The sequence below is a fragment of the Polypterus senegalus genome, chromosome 3 (genome assembly GCF_016835505.1).
Source record: "Polypterus senegalus isolate Bchr_013 chromosome 3, ASM1683550v1, whole genome shotgun sequence".
Lineage (NCBI taxonomy): Eukaryota > Metazoa > Chordata > Cladistia > Polypteriformes > Polypteridae > Polypterus > Polypterus senegalus.
The window spans coordinates 110,527,054-110,546,305 of NC_053156.1; the positions used below are offsets into that span (position 1 = coordinate 110,527,054).

Below are 19,252 nucleotides of genomic sequence, written 5' to 3' on the forward strand. Positions count from 1 at the left end.
ATAAGAAATTAGGAAATATTTGTATTTTGTCACAGCTTTAAACTCTATTATTTCATTTTCTTTTTTTTTCACTGTTCTCTTAATTGCATCCAGATACAGAGAATTAGTGAGTAGACAAAAGGGCAAATCACACTGAATGCTAAAATAGCTACAGTTATCAAAGGAATGGGTGCTGACCTGTAATAAATATTAGGGGTTTATTATAGGCTGCAACATAAATGATAATCCAACAAAAACAATAGTAATAATAATAATAATAATAATAATCCTTTTAACTAGTGTGGCATGAGAGGCACAAGAGCAGCAAATAAAATAAAAAATCAATAACAGGACTAGAACTCTAGGCTCTGAATGTATTGGTAAAGGTTGATTCAATTCAAAGTATAAACATATTTTCAAATGTGATTACATTAAAACTTGCATTAAAACTCCAGAAATATCATGCTCTGTTGTTCACCACCACCTGTGACCTGAATAATTCCACTCTTCACAATCGTTGATGGAGAACTAAATAACTTCTCCATCATTCTCTCACTGGAAAATCATGTGCAGCGTTAGGACATAAATTCAGATAAGCTGTAAAATGGCAGTTTTAGGGCAGAAGTCAAGGTTGGGCTTAGAGTGTTTAGTATTTAGTGTGAACAGTGCAGTGAGCTCAGTGTACTTTTAGGACGTGATGTCAATACAGTTTTATTGTTATGAACTGAGTGGAATGGGTTTAGTACAGGGTATTTACAATCTCCATGACAAACTTTAAAACTAACGTCAGATGTGTGATTCAACGTGTGTGTAGATAACAGTTTAACTTCTTTTTTTTTTTTTTTTCAAACAGCACACAGAGCCTGCAAATGCCTTCTTGTTCAATGTTTGCTTTTCTATCTACGTACATTAAAGTTAAGTCCTGCACATACAAATTTCTGTCCAGAAAATGAGTTGACATCAAGGCACTGTGGCTTTACAAACAGATGCTTCTGATGTCATGTATTGATTGGATGGTTATATTATGTTTTTTGCATATGCAGACTAGGACATAGTCAACAGGAATTATGGGAAAATGTTTAATAATAATCATACTTCAAACTCATTGAATTTCAACAAACTCATTGATTATATTAGGCTAGTCATTTTATTTCTAAAAGCTAAATTTGAATTATATGTTTATGGGGCTCCACAGTATGAGAATGATTATGTTGTTAACATCACTATACTCTATCTGTTAGGTTGGCAGAGTTAAAGAGAAAGCTATCTTTCCAAGTTCTTGTTGGTTCTTATAGTAAACAAATATCTTATTTTTTTCTTCTTAGAGAAGGTGGGTGAGGTGCTTGATAGAGTGCTGTCCACTGACTTGGTAGTCTTACCAAGTGATTTCAGTACTCATGTTGAGAATGATGGAAATTCTTCTTGGGGTGTGATTGGGAGGAATGGCCTTCCCGGAATGAAACAGAATGGGGAGTTGTTATTGGATTTCTGTGCTAGTCAGAGATTATCAATAACAAACACCATGTTCGATTACAAGGAAACTCATAAGTGTACCTGGTACTAGAGCACCTTGGGCCAAAGGTTAATGATAGACTTTCTAGCTGTGTCATAACAAAGATTTAGCCTTTTTAGATAAATGTGAAATGCAAAAATCAAAGAGAGCCTGCCAATACTTCCCAATTAATATGTGTTTTCTGAAAGACAGTTTTAGAAAGTAGTTCCTCTCTTGTGTCCACAGTATCCTACGTGAATTGCTGATAATTTCACTCAAAGCATCTTTAAGCATTTGCCATTGTGAGTTGACAAAATTGAAGATGCCCTGAACTGTAATTTTTTTTTGTGTGCATGTAGCTGTCATTGATTGTTGTTCATAAGGTCACATCTGTCTGGTGAATTATTTTCCATTAATTTTGGCAATTCAGGATAAATATAGTTACATATATATTGGATTTAAATGGCTTGCAAAATTAATTTGAACCATTAAACAAACAAAAATAGCCCAAAATTATAATGTAGTCACTTTTACCTTCAGTATAAATGCAGGTTTAGTAGCCTGTACAGTAGTTTCATTTTTACCATCATGACTTTACTCTGGCAAAGACTATGACCTAAGGCCAAACCTACAAGTGTCCTGTTTAGTAAAAAACAGCTTAAAAACATTAAAAGAGTACAAAATATTAAAAAATATAACCAAAAAATGACTCCTGTGGTGGGCTGGCACCCTGCCTGGGGTTTGTTTCCTGCCTTGAGCCCTGTTTTGGCTGGGATTAGCTCCAGCAGACCCCCGTGACCCTGTAGTTAGGATATAGCGGGTTGGATAATGGATGGATGGATGTCAAAAAATGACTCTGTCCTCATCTAATATACTTAAATATCTTCTGCATTTAGTAAAAATGTAGCATAACTGGTTTGTCATTTCTGGATTGACACAGCAAAAAACTATAACTGAGAAATAACAGCTCACTTCATTAAAGGGCTGGAATTTTAGGGGATGGGGGATGCAGTCTGGTTTTTAGCTAGAGTACATTTTCAAAAAGACTAATAACAAAAATTCCAGGATATAAAGCAAATATGTGGCACATTGTCAATTTCTTCCCTTTTTATTCCAACATCTGCCTGGATATTCTGCCGTCCTTGACACACTGAACAGCACTGACATTTCCGTAAAAACAACTTGTTCCAGGAAAGCTTCAAAATAACCCAGAGTGACGGCTGTGTGTTGCCTATCTAGGACTGCAAACTAACATTCTGTCTCATGGACCTTTTAACTTAACTTGTGAAAAATTAACAATTTGTACTAGCAGAGTGTGAGGTGTGTCTGAGTGTACCATTTAGAGACTAGAGTATAAAAGTTTATCACTGAACAGCACCAGTAAGAAGCTTCTCCTGGTAACCACATATGTTCAGTAGATTCCCGAGCACAAAATCCCAACATTTATGTGACTGCAAATATTAGAAAAGCATTTGAAATCTCCCAGTCGGTGATATAAGTTATTGTATCCCATGATCCACTCCAGCCACTATAATAGCTCTAAATGTCTGTGTCAGTGTCTCCATGGTTCCTGAAAAACACTGTGTAAGTTCACTTGCATGAATGTAAATCATGTAAGAGATTGTGTGTTCTGCTATGTCAACGAAGCCCTTTAATCTCTCTGTACTTTGTTTAAATTCAAGCATGAGTCAAGCCTTTGTTTCAATGATAATTCACATTATCAATTTATTTTCTCATTATAGATCACATACCTGTAATAGTTTATGCTCATCTATTATTCTCTTATTTCACTGTAAAAAGCCATGCCCTTTTTGTGTGTGTTTGTTTTGTTATTTTTTCAAATGTAAAGTATCTAGAAAGAAGTGTGAATTTTCATTGAGGTCCAAGTAATATTTGTCTTATCTATTGGTTACTCAGAAAAAAGCCTATAGTGAAAGCATTATTGCAGTGCTCACCATTTGAAAAAGCAGACTTTGTTTGTTTGAGTGTATTTAGTTTGATACAATGCTCACTTTTTATGCATATAGAATTGCAAGTGTAGTGTACTGAAAGTGCGCAAGAACTTATTGAAAGTGTCCTACATAACTTTGAAGTTTTGATCTATAACGAAGCTCTTCATATATGAAAATTATCAAAGCGGCATGCAGGAACAGGACTTTTGTGTATCATCATCAGTGCAGAGAAAATGTAACAAATCATAGGAAAATATAATATATAATATCTATCAATCTACCCTTGGCAAAAACAAAACAACATTTCTTTCAACATTTAGAAAATGTATCAAACAAGTCTAGAAGGAAAAAACAATCTACCACCATTTAACTTTCTAGTACATGAGATTTTTTGGACTGAACGAAATAGTGTGAAAAGTTTATTTGTACATACTGTCCATTTTATGATATCAGATTCAAACTTTAAAGCAAATTAGTTAAATGTAAATGAATCACAAACCAGAAATTGCTCAGTAGATCAAGGGACAACAGAAACCGAAGGAAATTAGATCAACACTTCTGAATCAAAAGAGAAAATGCAAGGTAGTTGACCCCAAAGGCATAGAGCAAGTATTGATGCTGTGGATCTCTGAACCAAAACCTTGGAACCTAATACCACTAAACTCTAGCATGTGTGATCAGAAATAGCATCTTGTATTATAGATCTTTTGTTTTATGGCATGCCACTTATTTGTTTTTAATGGAAGCAATTCGACAGGTCATTATTCTGGCTCTTAATTAAAAAACAGGTCTTCCTTATTGGACAAGGTCAACCCCAGCACACACAATAATGCTAAAGATCCAACTGCTGGCAATTATTTCTTCAATTCATCACTTCTATTCACAATGCAGTGCGATTAAACTTTTGCAGACTTACCGTAGTTTATTTTCAAGCTCCAGCATCCTTTCCTTCAGAGCACCATTCTCCTTGGAGGTTGATTGAAGGGCTAATTCTGTCCGAGTTTTCGATGAGGCCACAGTGCCTGATTCCTGTTCAAGTTCTTGAACCTGTGACCTGAGGGAACTGATCACAGAGGCTTGCCTAGCATTATTCTCTTTGTAATTCTCCATCTCCTGCCTCATTTCATGGATTAAGGTTTCCCTTGAACTGAGCTTTGCTCGGACTTCCAGGAGCTATAATACAAACACATTTTTTTAATTAAATTTGTACACAAAAGCATATAATAGTAGCTTTGTGTTCATAATTTTGCATAATACTCAGTTTTGCACGAATAAATAACTGGGAGCAAATGTTTGTGACCAACTTTTTTTTAATTGTGGATACAACTGCTGGAGCACTTTCTGCTGTCCGTAATACTAGTTTTCCTTTCAGAATGAACACACAGCGTTTGGATTCCAGTTAGTCAACTTGGATGTTTTCATGCTGGTTCCTTGTTTGTCTGGATTTCTTTTTGCAACCCACAAACTGTACAAGTTTTAAGAATGATTGGGGAACACTAAATTGGTCCCCGTGTTAATGATGCTAGTAAGTTTGGCTGTAATGGACTTATCCCCAAGCCAGAGCTGGTCACTGCTTTATATCAATCCCTTCTGAAATAGCCATTGAATTCCTACTATTGCAATGTGTGGTTTTTGGCATGCTGAAATTTGTTTTTGCATAGTTTTATGCTTATACATAGTGATTAACAGTAATGCAAGTGAAATTAAATTTGGAACAAAATTCTAATAAAAGTTGCATGTAACTACTAAGATTCTTGCCATTGACACAAGAAGAAATGTATTTATTTCCTGTTGTCATGAAATAGGAGTCCCAAAGCACATAAGTCCCAAAAGCACTTCCCATAAATTCCCACTAGAGGGGGAAATGCCATCAAAAACATTGTCTAGACACAAGAAAAGTCTTGTAGATTTACTCTTCACAAAAAGTATTCCTCAATAATAATGAAGCTCTGTGGAGCACAAAGGCAATGGGATTTGCTCAACACAATAAGAGAATCCTACACAACCGATAATCCCAATACAAAATCCCAAGAACAGTCAAAATGCTAAGCAAAATCTAAAAAATCCAGTAATCACAAACCAGCCTGAATTCACAAAAAGCACAAGAACTCATCACTCCCAAGTGCCTTCAAAATGAACCACCAGGAACTGTGGAAGACCCTCCGGATTTAAAGTGCAAAGGAATGGGATATCAGTCTGAACAAATAAATTTTTTTTCTATGCAACACTTGTAATGTGAACAATACTACTATTTAACTTTTATTTTATGTTGATAGGTTTTTCAAAAGTGTGTTCCCATGTTTATGCATGTTGTTTGGAATGACATTTAACTGGTACACCCAATTAAAATAAGACACAAAACTGGCACTAATCAGTGAACAGTACAAGAAGACCAAATGCTGAGCAGCTTACCTCCGCCTGAGAGCACTCATGTTTCACTTGAAGAGCAGCTAACTCACTGTTTGCAGTCTCTGCTGCCAACCGATAATGAATGAGCTGCTCCCTGGTGACTGGAGCATCCTGAATAGAGTCATGGCTTCCCTGGGAGAAATGAAAGGAACATGGTGAGCATAAGGCTATTATGTAAATGAACAATGTAATTCAAAATTATTCACTGATTGTTTGAAGTCAAAATTCATGCATATTTTTACTGGAAATAACATACTTTAGCTCATGAAGAGTGGTTATTTCTAGACTTTATGAATTAATGTGATGGTGTTTACCACTAGATTATTTTAGGTAACACTGAGAAAGGGACTTCTCTATCAATATCACAGCCAAGGAATGAAATTTAATTATTCATAACATTCATTCTTTATCAGAATGTGAAAACATTGAATTCTGTCTAATAGTGTGCCTCTTTAGAGTTACATTGCCTAAAATATATCAATAGTTGGACCCTAATTGTAGTTCTGGCCTTGCTAGGTCATGTGTTCTAGTAACGTTGTACAATAAACCCTTTTTGGGTGAAAATATTTGCTTACCTCCATCAGGCAGCATTAGATTTACAATCATCACTTGTTTCTAATTTTTTTTTTTGTAAAACTTGAGTTATGTGTACAGAGTGTTATTTGATTTTAATAAAATCAATAAAATTTTAAAAAAGATTTACAATCATCATTATAATAATATTTAACTGGTAATAGTTTTGAGACAAGGTTTTTAGTAGCTGAGATAAAAGCAGTTAGCCTTGTGTTGGTCTGTTTGGTTTCGAGCTCTTCATTAGTGATGGTCAATTTTGTAACCTTTTTCTGCAACATTTAACAGTCCCCACACTGATGTTTCCTTGATTATGTTGATCTCTTGAATAAGTGCCTTTGGAAAAACATATCTGTTAAGTGAACAAACGTATTATGAATGTAAAACGAGAAAAAATGCAATTATCTTTGTGTGAAACTATGTAAAACTTCTTTAGAATCTAGCAAAAATACAGTAATGTCATTCTGGAGTAAGTCTGCCTTGCTCCTGACAGCATTAATGCTTAAGGCTCAGTGTTTCAATCAATAAGCATAAGTATAACATTATAGTCTCCCCTTTTATTAATTTGATTTCTGCAATGGGTGTAGTTGCAGTTTTTCGTGTTGTATAAGACTAATAAATCTTACCCCTTTCTATGATTTACTGGATTAACAGTATTTTGGTTAGGATGACTTTTCATCGCAATTATAACAATGCCTGCTTGATTGTTGCATTATAACTTTTCTACTGCAATGCATATATATCTATATATATAATTCACTAAGGCAAGACATCCATGGAAAGCACGCCGGTTTGGGCGTGGATTCACTGAGCCGCCAAGTAAGACACTTATGGCGCACGCAGGATGGAACCATGCCCACCAACTCCAAGACCATTGGATACGACGACAACTCGTAGAGCCACGGCCACCAACTCGGATGCGATGACACAGAAAAACGCACCAACTCGGATGCGATGACACAGAAGGCCACATGCTACTCCAAGCCACGTTGACTGTTCATAGAGGCGTGTTTCTCGCGGAGGTGAATCGCCATATGCAGCGTGTAAAATGGTTTGCGAGGGTTATCCCATGGGATCCTTAAAACATTCCTTTACAACTGAGGTTAAAACACAATGAAGTAAGCAGTCTTTAAAAACCGAGTTTTCAGTTACGACGCACGACCGCATGCACCATAGCAAACTGTTTTACATGCTACATACAGCAATTCGCATCCGCGACAAACATGCATCTTCTTAGATGCTCCTGCACTTTGTACACACCCCCCTCCCACCTCGCTACTACCGTGGTCGGGTGTCTTGGTGGATTATATATAGAAAGGCAGCCAAAAACGCACAGAGCAATGAAACGTCTACGTGAGTCACAGGTGCATCTGGACTGTGCAAAGACAACAACAACTCGAGTGACGAGTTGGAGGTGGGCACATGAGCAGGCAGGGCATACTGAATGAGAAATCAGCACACTAGCATGACGGAGGGAGTGGAATGGACATCCTTCTCCTCTTCTCCCGTTCCACCCTCCATGCCTGAGCGCCGCACGGACGATTGTATGTTGCTTTTCTTGCTGATTTATTAATTACCGATTTTTTAAATGTTAATTTTCTCCCTGTACTTAAAAATCATTTAAAAAAACGGCCTGATTATGCGGCGTATGGTACGCTGGTTGGCTATATATATATATATATATATATATATATATATATATATATATATATACAGTATATATATATATAACATTTAGTTTCAAACTTACTATAAAAAGATAAAAAAGATGACAACAATTTATGCAAGTACACATTGAGAAACTATAGAAATTGTTTTACACTTAATTCAGCACAAATCTTAACTAGAAAATCCATGCACAGGGAAAGACATTTGGAGATCTCAACGGAGCCAATATGTTTTTAATCTGTTAACATATATTAGTAACAATTTTTATTACATATAAAAATAACACAAGCCTTTATATCCCCAGACATTTTAAATGACTGCTTCAGGAGTTGCAAAGTGAGTCAGCTTTGGAGACTAAGCTGGTAACCATAAGGTTTAAAATCCACACTGGACTAGAGTCCAAAAATAACTCCCGAATCCTTTCAAATGGCCTGGTATCCCACTTGGATTAGATCCTCTTTTGAGCCTGATGTAGCCAGGACACTCTCCTGCCCAGCATGGATTATGGGGATTTTGAAAATGGATGTCTGGATATTTAAATATTTCCTTTCAATCTAGCTTGACACAGTAGATCTAGTACAGTAAAATCTAACTTTAACTCTAACCTACTAAAGATAACTATTTTCATGAAATTTATGGAGTGAGTAGCTGAAGTTTGTCATTACTGTGACCAGCATGCTCTGCTCTATGCATCTCAGTATATATCAAGACTGATATACAGTACTGCACTTCTTGTAGTTTAGACAAAAAAGCCTAGCTTCTCTTTTTCTGTATTCTACTGGAAGGTTAAAAAACAGTAGTTGATTTATGGATTTTTTGTAAAGAATGTTCAAGGTCAAGGGTAATGTAGAGTATGTCATGTCACCATTGTCCACATCCATTTGCAAAGCCTTCTTCCATCCTTGTCAATTCTCCTCAGACAGTGTAGGAGTTCTATAGTTTCGCCTATCAGGCAAGCTATACCATTGTAACAAGGGAGTTTCCAACAACTTTCAAGCATTTATTTCATATGTAAAAAAGGGAGCTAATCGAATAAGTAAGCTAATAAGACATACTTCAAAGTTAACAGAAAAAAACAGAAAATTGTATTTATCATGCTGATGTCAGTATGAATTACATTAACTAACCAGTGGCTCTCTATTGTATGGGAAAATACTGCCAAGAGTGCCTCCTACAGATAAGGAACTTTGAAAAAGTGATACAGAGAATCACAGAGAAATAAGCATCAGTATAAGTGCAGGAAAGCAGTAGAACCCTGAAACAGCTATGGCCTGGTGTGATTAAATAAAATGAATAAAAAGGAATTTGAAGAACAAAAGCTGTTAATGGGACAGGTTCAAATTAGACTGGAAAGTAAACCAGGGAGGGGCTGGCCAAGTAACCAAGCCATTTTTTTGCTGTTTCAACCATCCTCACTTACCCTTTGATATTCTCCTCTGCTTGCATTTCTAAAATCAAATAAAGAATAGGTCAGTTTTTAAAAAAAAAGGGTAAGGAAGGGTTTATACAGTATATAAATACTGTACAGTGTGCTAACATAGACAAAGAATGCTTTAATTCCATGAAATGATCATTGCATTTGCTTAAAAAAGTGCCAAGAAAACAGTCAAAAAACCAAGCAATATTTCATGACATCATTATTACATGTTACATAGCTGTTTAATTTAGAGATGATCCACTCGACACCTGCAAATAGGTTAACAACTATTGCTAGTAACTGTGAGTACCTGCCAACAGTCAAGGCTGCAAGAAGTTCATCTTTTTCCTCCAACTGTCGCCTCAAAACACTAAGCTGCTCTTGAAGCTGCAAAGAAGAAAAAGACCAATAATGGACTAAGGCTAAGGGTGACCAATGCACATTTGAAATTCTGAAAAGAGAAAGGAACCAGTTGATGTAACACTGAAGCCAAGTTGGAATCCAATTATATTTGCCTAACAAATGTTATTAGTTTACAATGCCAATTGGACGGCCAATTACTGATATGCTGTGTATTATTACAAAAGTTGCATAATTAGAAAAGTATAACATTGCATTTTTAACACATTACAAATACATTTATGTAACAAGGCAGTGAACTGGTTAACTATGCTTTCTCACAACTCAAAGAAAAACTTTGTCAATCCCATAGCATTCACTTTGTTTCATTTGTTTTTAGTTCTTTATAGTCTTTATAGTGTAACTGTCATAGTAGTTGTAGGTATGAGGACTTTGCACGTTATTGAATGTCTCTGTGTGAGTTTTCTCCTTTATTTTCATCTTTTCCCTCTTCTATGTGGGTTCGATATGTTTGACCAATGTTCTCTATACAGCTTGGTCCTGCACCTACCGACCAGTCAAGCCCTTTTCCTTCAAATCCTCCTTTACTTTATCCAACCACCTCACATGTGGCTTCCCTCACTTCCACTTCCTTAAAATTCAATTTTCATCACTTTTTCACTCACATACTCATTGACTCTCATCATATGCCCATACCAGTTCAACCTACTTTCCTGTACTTTCTTAGAAATCTCTCCAGCTTTTTGGTTTCTCTAATTGTCTCATTTCTCTTCTTCTTCGTAACTCCATACATCCATCTCAACATTCTCTTTCTGCCACATCTAATGCAACTTCTTCTCCTATTCTCCAAAAACTGCCCATGTCTCAGCTCCATACATCGTTACTGGTCTTACCATTGTCTTAAAAACTGTACCTTTAACCTTTACTTTAATTCCTTGATCAAGCAAATCTCCTGACATCTTCTTCTAATTGTTTCACCAACACTGCACTTTGTGGGTTACCTCTGGATCCAGTTCTCCATCTTGGGATACCACTGATCCTAGATGTTTAAACTTATCCACACATTTCAATAACTCTCTCTGAAGGCTAATGTCTGAATCCTGATCATCATTAAACTTATATTTTCCTCCTATATCCCACAGATGTATGCATAATTTGTCTTAATCAACCCACTGTTCAAAGTTGATTCTACCTTGCTTCTGGTACCACTGGGATAGGCTCTTGGTCTCCACAACCCTATATTAAATTGTGGTCTCTTTAATGAACCTTGTGGTTGTCAGAGCAGCAGAGAGAAAGCATTAGTGCTTTTAGGATTTTGCAATGCAATAACTTTTAAGCAGTCAATGTTTTGATGCACATTAAACTCACATAATTAGTCTTTTTGTCAATGCCAAATTATTTCAAAAAGTTATTGTCAAAATTCTGTACATAATATCGCCACACTAAGTATTTATTTTTGATTTTCTTTGGATTGTTTTGAAATAAGTTACTGAAGATTTTTTTTTTTGCTGCAATCCAAATGTTCAGATACTTCTGATGAATCCTCACTTGAAGCTTGAGATTTAGTTTGTTTATAATTTTTTAAACATTTGCACATTTATGGTATATGGTTTATGTATTTTTTTGTTTTGAAATTTATTTTATTGTTATGATAGTAACATAACTGTTAATTTATTAATTATTAATTGTTAATTTTGAATGGTGGTTTTACTGGGTGTGTCACCATTTTGTGGGTTTTCTTGATAGATGTGTACATGTAGTTTATCGTTGCCATGTCTGTTAATTTTCATCTGACACAAATGTCACATGACATGTCATTGTGTCCTGCCTATTTAAATTGGCAGATCACAGCTACCCATTACATGAGCACCAGAATCAGAACATACTCTAATAAAATCTTGAAGATAACAATAATATTCTTCTTCTGGCTTTTCATTTTATATGCAAGGTGTTCTTCATTTTTAAATTGCCTTCTGTTTCCAGCCATCTCCATATTTACTCCTTTACTACCACATCACTCCAGCTGCTACTTGGTATGATTTTCTTTGTTTCTTCTGGAAACTCCATCTTAAAAACTCCTGTGTTTTCTTCTCGTTTCATACACGTCCAGACCACTGGAGTCCTCTTTTAGAGCCCTGATCACTTCACCCTGGCTTGTCAGTGAATATGAAAGTAAGCTTTTAAAGCAGGGGGAGGCAATGTTGGTCCTAGAGGGCCACAGTGGCTGCAGATTTTTGTTCCAAACCAGTTTCTCATGAGAAGTCAATTATTTCTGATGAAGTGCTTACTGCTCAAGTGACATTTTGATGGTTCATTTTAGTGGTCTCACTTGCTAAGGTTCCCCATCTTTAAATTCTTATTTCAGCCTTAAACAGCTGCATGCACTATTTTAATGGCTCCTTATTAGCAATAAGATGCAAATGACAAAGGAGCCAGCAGTTCTCTGTCTAACTTGTTTCCATTTACACCTGTGTGGAGTCATCATGCACTATCTGGTTTAATAAAACACTTAAGAGAAGAATGTGACAGACTGAAAATTATCCACTTTATGCTTAAATCATTTGGGTGATATCCTTGGAAAAGAGAAACATCTATCTATCTATCAGAACCTAACATTTCAAACTAACAAGCCATAAAATCAAATAAGGCCTAAGATTGGCAAGGATTGGTTTCTAATTAAGCAATTGGATTGGAACGAAAACCTGCAGCCACTGCGGACCTCCAGGATCAACATTGCCCACCCCTGTTCTAAAGCATAGACAGTCGGAGTAGTTGCATTTTACCCTTGTCTCTGGTGTAACCTGCCCTGTATCCAAATCCATTTCCTGTAGCTTCTTGGTAAGTACTTTATCCTAACTGAAGTATGCCCAACTCCTACTGAGCTGCACAATGCCTAGAAAGTTCAATGGGTGGACTTGAGTTTAAAACCTGAGCCAAATAGATGACTTCAGAGGACACTCCTTTTCATGGTGAAATGTCAGTTTAAGCATTGCATCTACCATTTTGTTTTAGTAGCTTGTGGTAAGATGAGGGTTGGTGCTCCATACTGTGTATATCTGGTCTGACTTTCCAGTGATCATGCCTTGTAAAAATACTGGAAAGTGTTGATCAGTTTGATTGATGAGAATTAATTTTTTACAGATGATTCTCCCAGGGCTCAACTGCTTTCTTACTGCAAATGTTCAAGCAACTTAACTCTTATCTTAGAGCAGGGGTCCTCAATCATGGTCCTGGAGGGCCGCAGTGGCTGCAGGTTTTTTGCTCCAACCCAATTGCTTAATAAGAAGAACTTATTGCTCAAATAACACTTCTGCTTCATTTAAGTTGTCTCACTCATTAAGATTTTGAGCCCTTATTGCTTATTTTAGTCTTAAACAGCTGTATTCTCTGTTTTTAGTTGCTTCTAATTAGCAGTAAGATGCAAATGACAAAAATGCAGCAGTTCTCCATTTAGCTTGTTACCATTTATACTTGTGTATTATCATACACTATTTGGTTTAATTAAATAATTGGAAGGAAAGTGAAGAGTAAAAAGTGACTACTCATGAGAAAAGTAAGAACTAATAATTTATTTTAGCCTTCAAATCATTTGGATGATATCCTTAGAAAGGAAAAAAATCTATGAGAATGATCTGACATAGCAGAAGTAAAGCACTTACAAGCCATGAAATTACATTATTGGCAAAAATTGCTTTTTAATTAAGCTACTGGGTTAGAACAAAAACCTGCAGCCACTGCGGCCCTCCAGGACTGTGATTGAGGACCCCTGTCTTAGAGAGACTGTCTTAAGTAAGGGTGATGTTCCTGGTGTATCATGATTTAAAGGTTTTGCACTGTTAATTTTCAAATGTATTTTTATGTTTTAATTATGTTTTATTTTTACCAAAATATTTTCTCATTATGTCTGTGATATGTCCGTAATGACATTGTTTTTTGTTTGAATTGCAACAGCTGGTATTTTTCTTAGCAGCTACAATTTTTGTTATTGATAACAGTATGATGCTGCTGCCATAAGTGAGTTTACATGCGCTTTAATAACCTGGTTATTCTCAGGCCATGTATACCCGTATTCCAGGGAGAAAAACCAGGATGTTGGTCTCTGAAAAACCAGATTGACACACATGGATTATTCTGTAAAGATCTGTTTATTTAGCCATGTAAACGCTTAACTGGGTTAGTTAAGGATTCAGTAGTCTGCGCAAGTCCATTCCATTGCGCATTCCACTTAGTTAGCCTGAACATGTCAATAAACTCTTTCAAAAAAGTCTTTGCTTGACACATGCACACAGGTAGAAAACAGAGGAAGCATCCACAAGGATAACATTCCTCAGGCAAATGTTCAAGTGACTGCATTTCTCCCTTTCCTCCAGAAATTGCTAAGTTCTAAAGTTTTTTTTAGGAAATGCACAATGTAGCAATGTAGCATGTAGTGTGCTACTCAGTAGCACCCTCTTGGGAAACACAGGCTCCAGTGCCTGTTTTCAGATTCAAAACAGCCATTGATGATGGTTAAACCTTTTTTAGCACATTTTCATAACATTATAGTGCTTTGCCACTTAACTGGACTCATGTATGTCAATGGGGATTTTTAGGAAACCAGGTTACTCCCCTTAACTGGGTTACACACCCTTTTTTTGACACTCTAGATTTCCTTTTGATGAAAATGTCTTTTTTTTATTACTATTACATTTTCATACTTCCAGGGCAAGTTGTAGACAACAGAATGCAGGGGTCCAAAGCAGACTTTTGTGAAGCTTTTTTAGGTCTTTCTGCATTATCTTTCAAGGGCAGTTGTAAACAAATACAAATATGAAAACTGCTATTTTCATACTCCAGGCAGTCTCGGACCCACATCCGATCTAAATGGTGGCCTCTCTTTCTCTCTGAGAAACTCAGACCAGCTCATTTCTTCTTTCAGACAGATCATGTTACTGTGAGTCTGCTTTCCTCTGTAAGGTATAAACATGTTGAATGAGTGAATAGAGCTGATCCAGTGTTGGAATATATTATAAAAAGGGGTTTACTGTACTCACAACACTTCCTGCTATGGTGCCCTATGCACACCCTTATGTAACACCAGAGATCAGACCCCTCCTAGGCTTGAACCAACAACCTTAATACCAGCCAAACTGAGCAGTAATAAAACAACTGGTGAAACATACTTACCCATGCATACCAGCAGAACACCACATTTGTGCAGCTGGCTGTCTCATATATGCAGTCAGTGCTCACAAAATATAATTAATTTGAAAAAATGTTTAATATTATAATCAGTCATACTTACCAGATTCTCCAGTGTCAGTGAGTGAACTGATGTCACTCGTATTTCAATGTCTCTCCTGGCAGATAGCAGGGATGTGGTAGATGGTGTCATAAGGACTCAACTTTGCCCTGATTAACTCTTGTATTTAAAAGAACTGCCATGCCCAATATCCAGCAGTCTTAGTTTATAGTATGCAGCACTTTCACATCAGAGATCACTCCGACACTTCATTCACACCAAATCAGATGTTTTAAAAATTTCAAATTTTAGAAAATCATTTTTATGATGCATAGCAGACCTGAACTGGGTCATGCCCTGACTAAACAGTAAAAAACAAAAAGATGACAGAAATCTTTACATTCATAATGATTATAATCTTGAGTTCCTGAACAATGTTACCATTTATTTACACAGCACATTTTCATACGTAGAGTTTGTGTAGCTCAAAGAGCTTTACAGGTAGTTAAAAGAAAGATTATGTTATGTCATGGTATATTCTAACCAGCTTAATACCGAATTGGGTTGTGGTTGGGGCAGGAATCGATCCCAACTAGCATTGGACTCAAGCCATGCAGTAACAAACCCAGGACAGGACACCAGTCCTAATTAACATTCAAAAAATGGAAGATTCACAGCTTTCTAAGTCTCTGATGATTAATATGGTAAAAGTTTGAAAACATATGATATGGTCAGATGGTCAGAAAGCAGTGGAAAACAAAAATTCCACCTAGTGGCAATGTTGAATATACAGTAAGTCCAATACACCAGGCAATCCAGTCTGGGCATTCAACAGTAATTCAATAATATATATACATGAAGAAGTCATAGAAGATTTTATGTTTTATGTGTATGATTATATGTTGATAATATCATACAAGATACGGATGGCCAAATCATTAAGCAATACTGTTTATTAAGCACGGGCAATAATGTACAATGTAGGCACTAGAACATAAGGAACACAGCAGTGTGTAAAGGCAGGTGCAATATAAAATAACGGGGAGCCACAAGCTGAATGTCACACGGTAGTGGAGAGAGGCTTTTCAGGCTGGTTGGATTGCGGAGGCTAAGCCGTCTCCAAAACAAACTGCGGAGTTCATATGGGTACGCGCAGCGTAATAAGCGTGACAGCATGTTGGTTCGAAATACACGGGTGTCATACGGAACCGCGACCTGGTACAATTTGAAACTCCCTTAAAAAAGCATTCCCTATACGCAGGGTATAGTCAGCCACCTTCATCCCTAACAGTTCCGAGCAAAGCAGAAAAGAATGCAACGTAAACTGGCGACTCACCTCCAGCACCAGCAGCCTGTTGGACGAAACTGAGTGGCCGGCGCGAAGCGAATCGTTTTTATTGACATCAATCAGCTTAAAAGCAGAATCAGGACGCTGACTGCTCATTTCGTGGCAGAATGAACTTTAATTTCGAAGAGGTTTCGCGGCAGAAAGAGATGCGGGCGGCGGGATGTCCTCGGTGCGCTCCCGTAGTGTTAGCGGTGTATCCTAGCAACGTGCAAATAGAAGCGACGGGAGTGGAGGGGGCGGAATAAGAAGCGAAAGTCCGGAAGGGCTCTTCGTTTTATCATTCTGACCATCCCAGTTAGTTTAATTTTTATGTCTCCCTGTGATGAATGGAAAGTGGTGTACCCGGAGAAAACTCCTCCTCAAAGACAGGTTAAAAGAACTGTCGTGCTCCATGTCTATCAGTCTTAGTTTATAGTATGTAGCACTTTCACATTTGAAACCACATCAAGACATTGAAATTACACTAAATCAGAAGTTTAAAAAAATTCAAACGTTAGAAAATCTGTTTTGTCCAATAATATGGCCACAATTATATATTTGGAAGTACAGCTGAGTACCTAAATGTATGCTCTGATTAAATAGTAAAAAAAAAAAAAAAGCTACGTTTCCATCAGGACAGTCAGATAGCTAATGATCACTGATCAGCATACTAGTTTAAGATATTTACAAGCACAATAGCTACATAAATGATACACAGTACTGTACAGTGGTGAACCTGATGAGGAAATACTTGTGAACTCATTAATCAAATTGATACAGTAATACCAACAATTCCAAGAGGCTCTTAACCAAAAAAAGCATAGAAAGTTTTCATTAAGCACATTTACTCAACAAGCAATATTTTTGTAAAGTTTTCACACTCAGTACCTTGCACTTCCTTCTTAACATAATAACCAAAGTTCTCCATTATATGCTGGCCAGTACTGGCTTAGAGATACATGGCTCATTGCTCTTTTGAAAGCAAAGCAAGTTACTAAAACTATATGGACAAAAGTGTATGGACACCCCTCCAGATAATTAAGCTCAGATGTTGCAGCCACATCTACTGTTAACAGATTCATATCTCAAGCACATAGCCTTACAATCTCGATTGATGAACATAGGCATTAGAATGGGTTGCACTGAAGAGCTCAGTGACTGTCATAGGATGCCATCTTAGCCATAAGTCAGTATGTGAATTTTCTGCTCTGCTAGATTTGCCCCGGTCAACTGGAAGCCCTATTATTATGAAGTGGGAGTATCTAAGAGCAACAGTAGGTCAGCCACGAAATGGTAGGAAATGCAAACTCACAGAGTGGGACCATTGAGTGAATGTGCATATTGTATAAACATGTCTTAACCTCTGTTGTATCACTCACAACAAATTTCTGGAAGCAACATCAGCAGAATATCTGTGCATTGGAAGCTTCATGAAATGGGTTTTCATTGCTGAGCAGGTGCACACAAGCCTAACATCACTATGTGCAATGGCAAGCATCGACCAGAGTGGTGTAAAACATGCTGCCATTATACTCTGGGGCAGTGGAAACAAGTTCTCTGGAGTGATGAATCATGCTTCACTATTTTGCAGTCTGATGGATAATTCTGGGTTTGGTGGATGTGAGGTCAACACTACCTTCCCGACTGCATAGTGCCTACTGTAAGGTTTGGTTGAGGATGTATAATGGTTTGGGGCTGTTTTTCAGGGTATGGGCTAGGCCCCTTGATTCAATGCTACAGCATACACAACCATTTTAGACAGTTGTGCATTTTCCAACTTTATGACAACAATTTGGGGAATTTCCAGGTCTATAGACAGAGTGGGATGAGTTTTAGTGTGGAGGAACACAAGTGGCCAGCACAGAGTCCTGGTCTCAACCTTACTGAACACCTTTGGGATGATTTGGAATGCCAATTGTGAGCCAAGTCCTCTCATCCAACATCAGTACCTAACTTCACAAATGCCCTTTTGGCTGAATAGGCACTAATTCCCACAGACACATTCTAAAATCCCGTGGAATGTCTTACCAGAATACTGTAGTGGAGACTATTATAGATGTATCGGGCAACTCCATATTAATGACCATGGTTTTAGAATGGGATGTCCAAGAAGCTGGTAGAGTTGTGATGGTCAGTAGTTCACAAATGTTTGCCCAGCGTATTTCATCCAATGTGCTTAACCTTGGAATTTCTTTTCCTAGATGGATGGATCATAGCCATTTCCTACTAATTTAATCTTTCAGCTTTTAAAATTCATCAGTTTTTTAGAGCCTATTTTAGCTGATTCAAAGTTGCAGGAAGTCAGAACCTTTGCCAGCACCACTGAAATCACCTGGCAGAAAAGGCACACTCATTCACTGCATGCCATTTATTAGCCTAACCAACCAGACTGACTCCTAGCTTGGTCAGTGTGGGTGGAATATGGACATTCTCCTAATGCGTACATGGAATACAAAAATGACTGCCAAAAACTCTATTCAGTTTAGCAATTAAGTCCCATGTATTGTTTCATTATCCAATATGCAAAAAAATATAACTGCTGTATAATCCATTTAGAATTGTCCAAGTGCAATGGACTCAATTGAGACTTGCAAGAAAAGTTAAAGGAGAAAGAAGAGAATGAAGTGAAACAAGTGATCTGTGGTCTGGTTACATATGGCTATTGGAAAAAGCACATTAAACTTCTCATAATGCTAAACCATTTAAAACATGCTCGGCAGCTATGAATGTTGATACGTATTTGAAGGGGAAAACATTCACACTCAGTGCAGATATTCATTTATTTATATATATTTGCACACATATTTGCATATATTCATATATTTACTGATTGTGTGAAGAAAAAATGACACAACCA

General features: G+C 37.0%; 1 protein-coding gene across 1 annotated transcript in view; it reads right to left on the minus strand.

Moving 5' to 3' along the window:
* The window catches only part of ccdc170 (coiled-coil domain containing 170), a 47,821-nt gene extending 31,209 nt beyond the window's left edge, over nucleotides 1-16,612 (minus strand). Inside the window, exons 1-5 of the mRNA XM_039747801.1 lie at nucleotides 16,405-16,612; nucleotides 9,798-9,874; nucleotides 9,491-9,518; nucleotides 5,836-5,964; nucleotides 4,340-4,596 (exon numbers count right to left, since the gene is read on the minus strand). Of these exons, the coding sequence (XP_039603735.1) occupies nucleotides 4,340-4,596; nucleotides 5,836-5,964; nucleotides 9,491-9,518; nucleotides 9,798-9,874; nucleotides 16,405-16,512 (599 nt within the window). The 5' untranslated portion in view covers nucleotides 16,513-16,612. The remainder of the gene's footprint in view (nucleotides 1-4,339; nucleotides 4,597-5,835; nucleotides 5,965-9,490; nucleotides 9,519-9,797; nucleotides 9,875-16,404) is intronic.
* Between the last annotated feature and the right edge of the window lie 2,640 nt (nucleotides 16,613-19,252).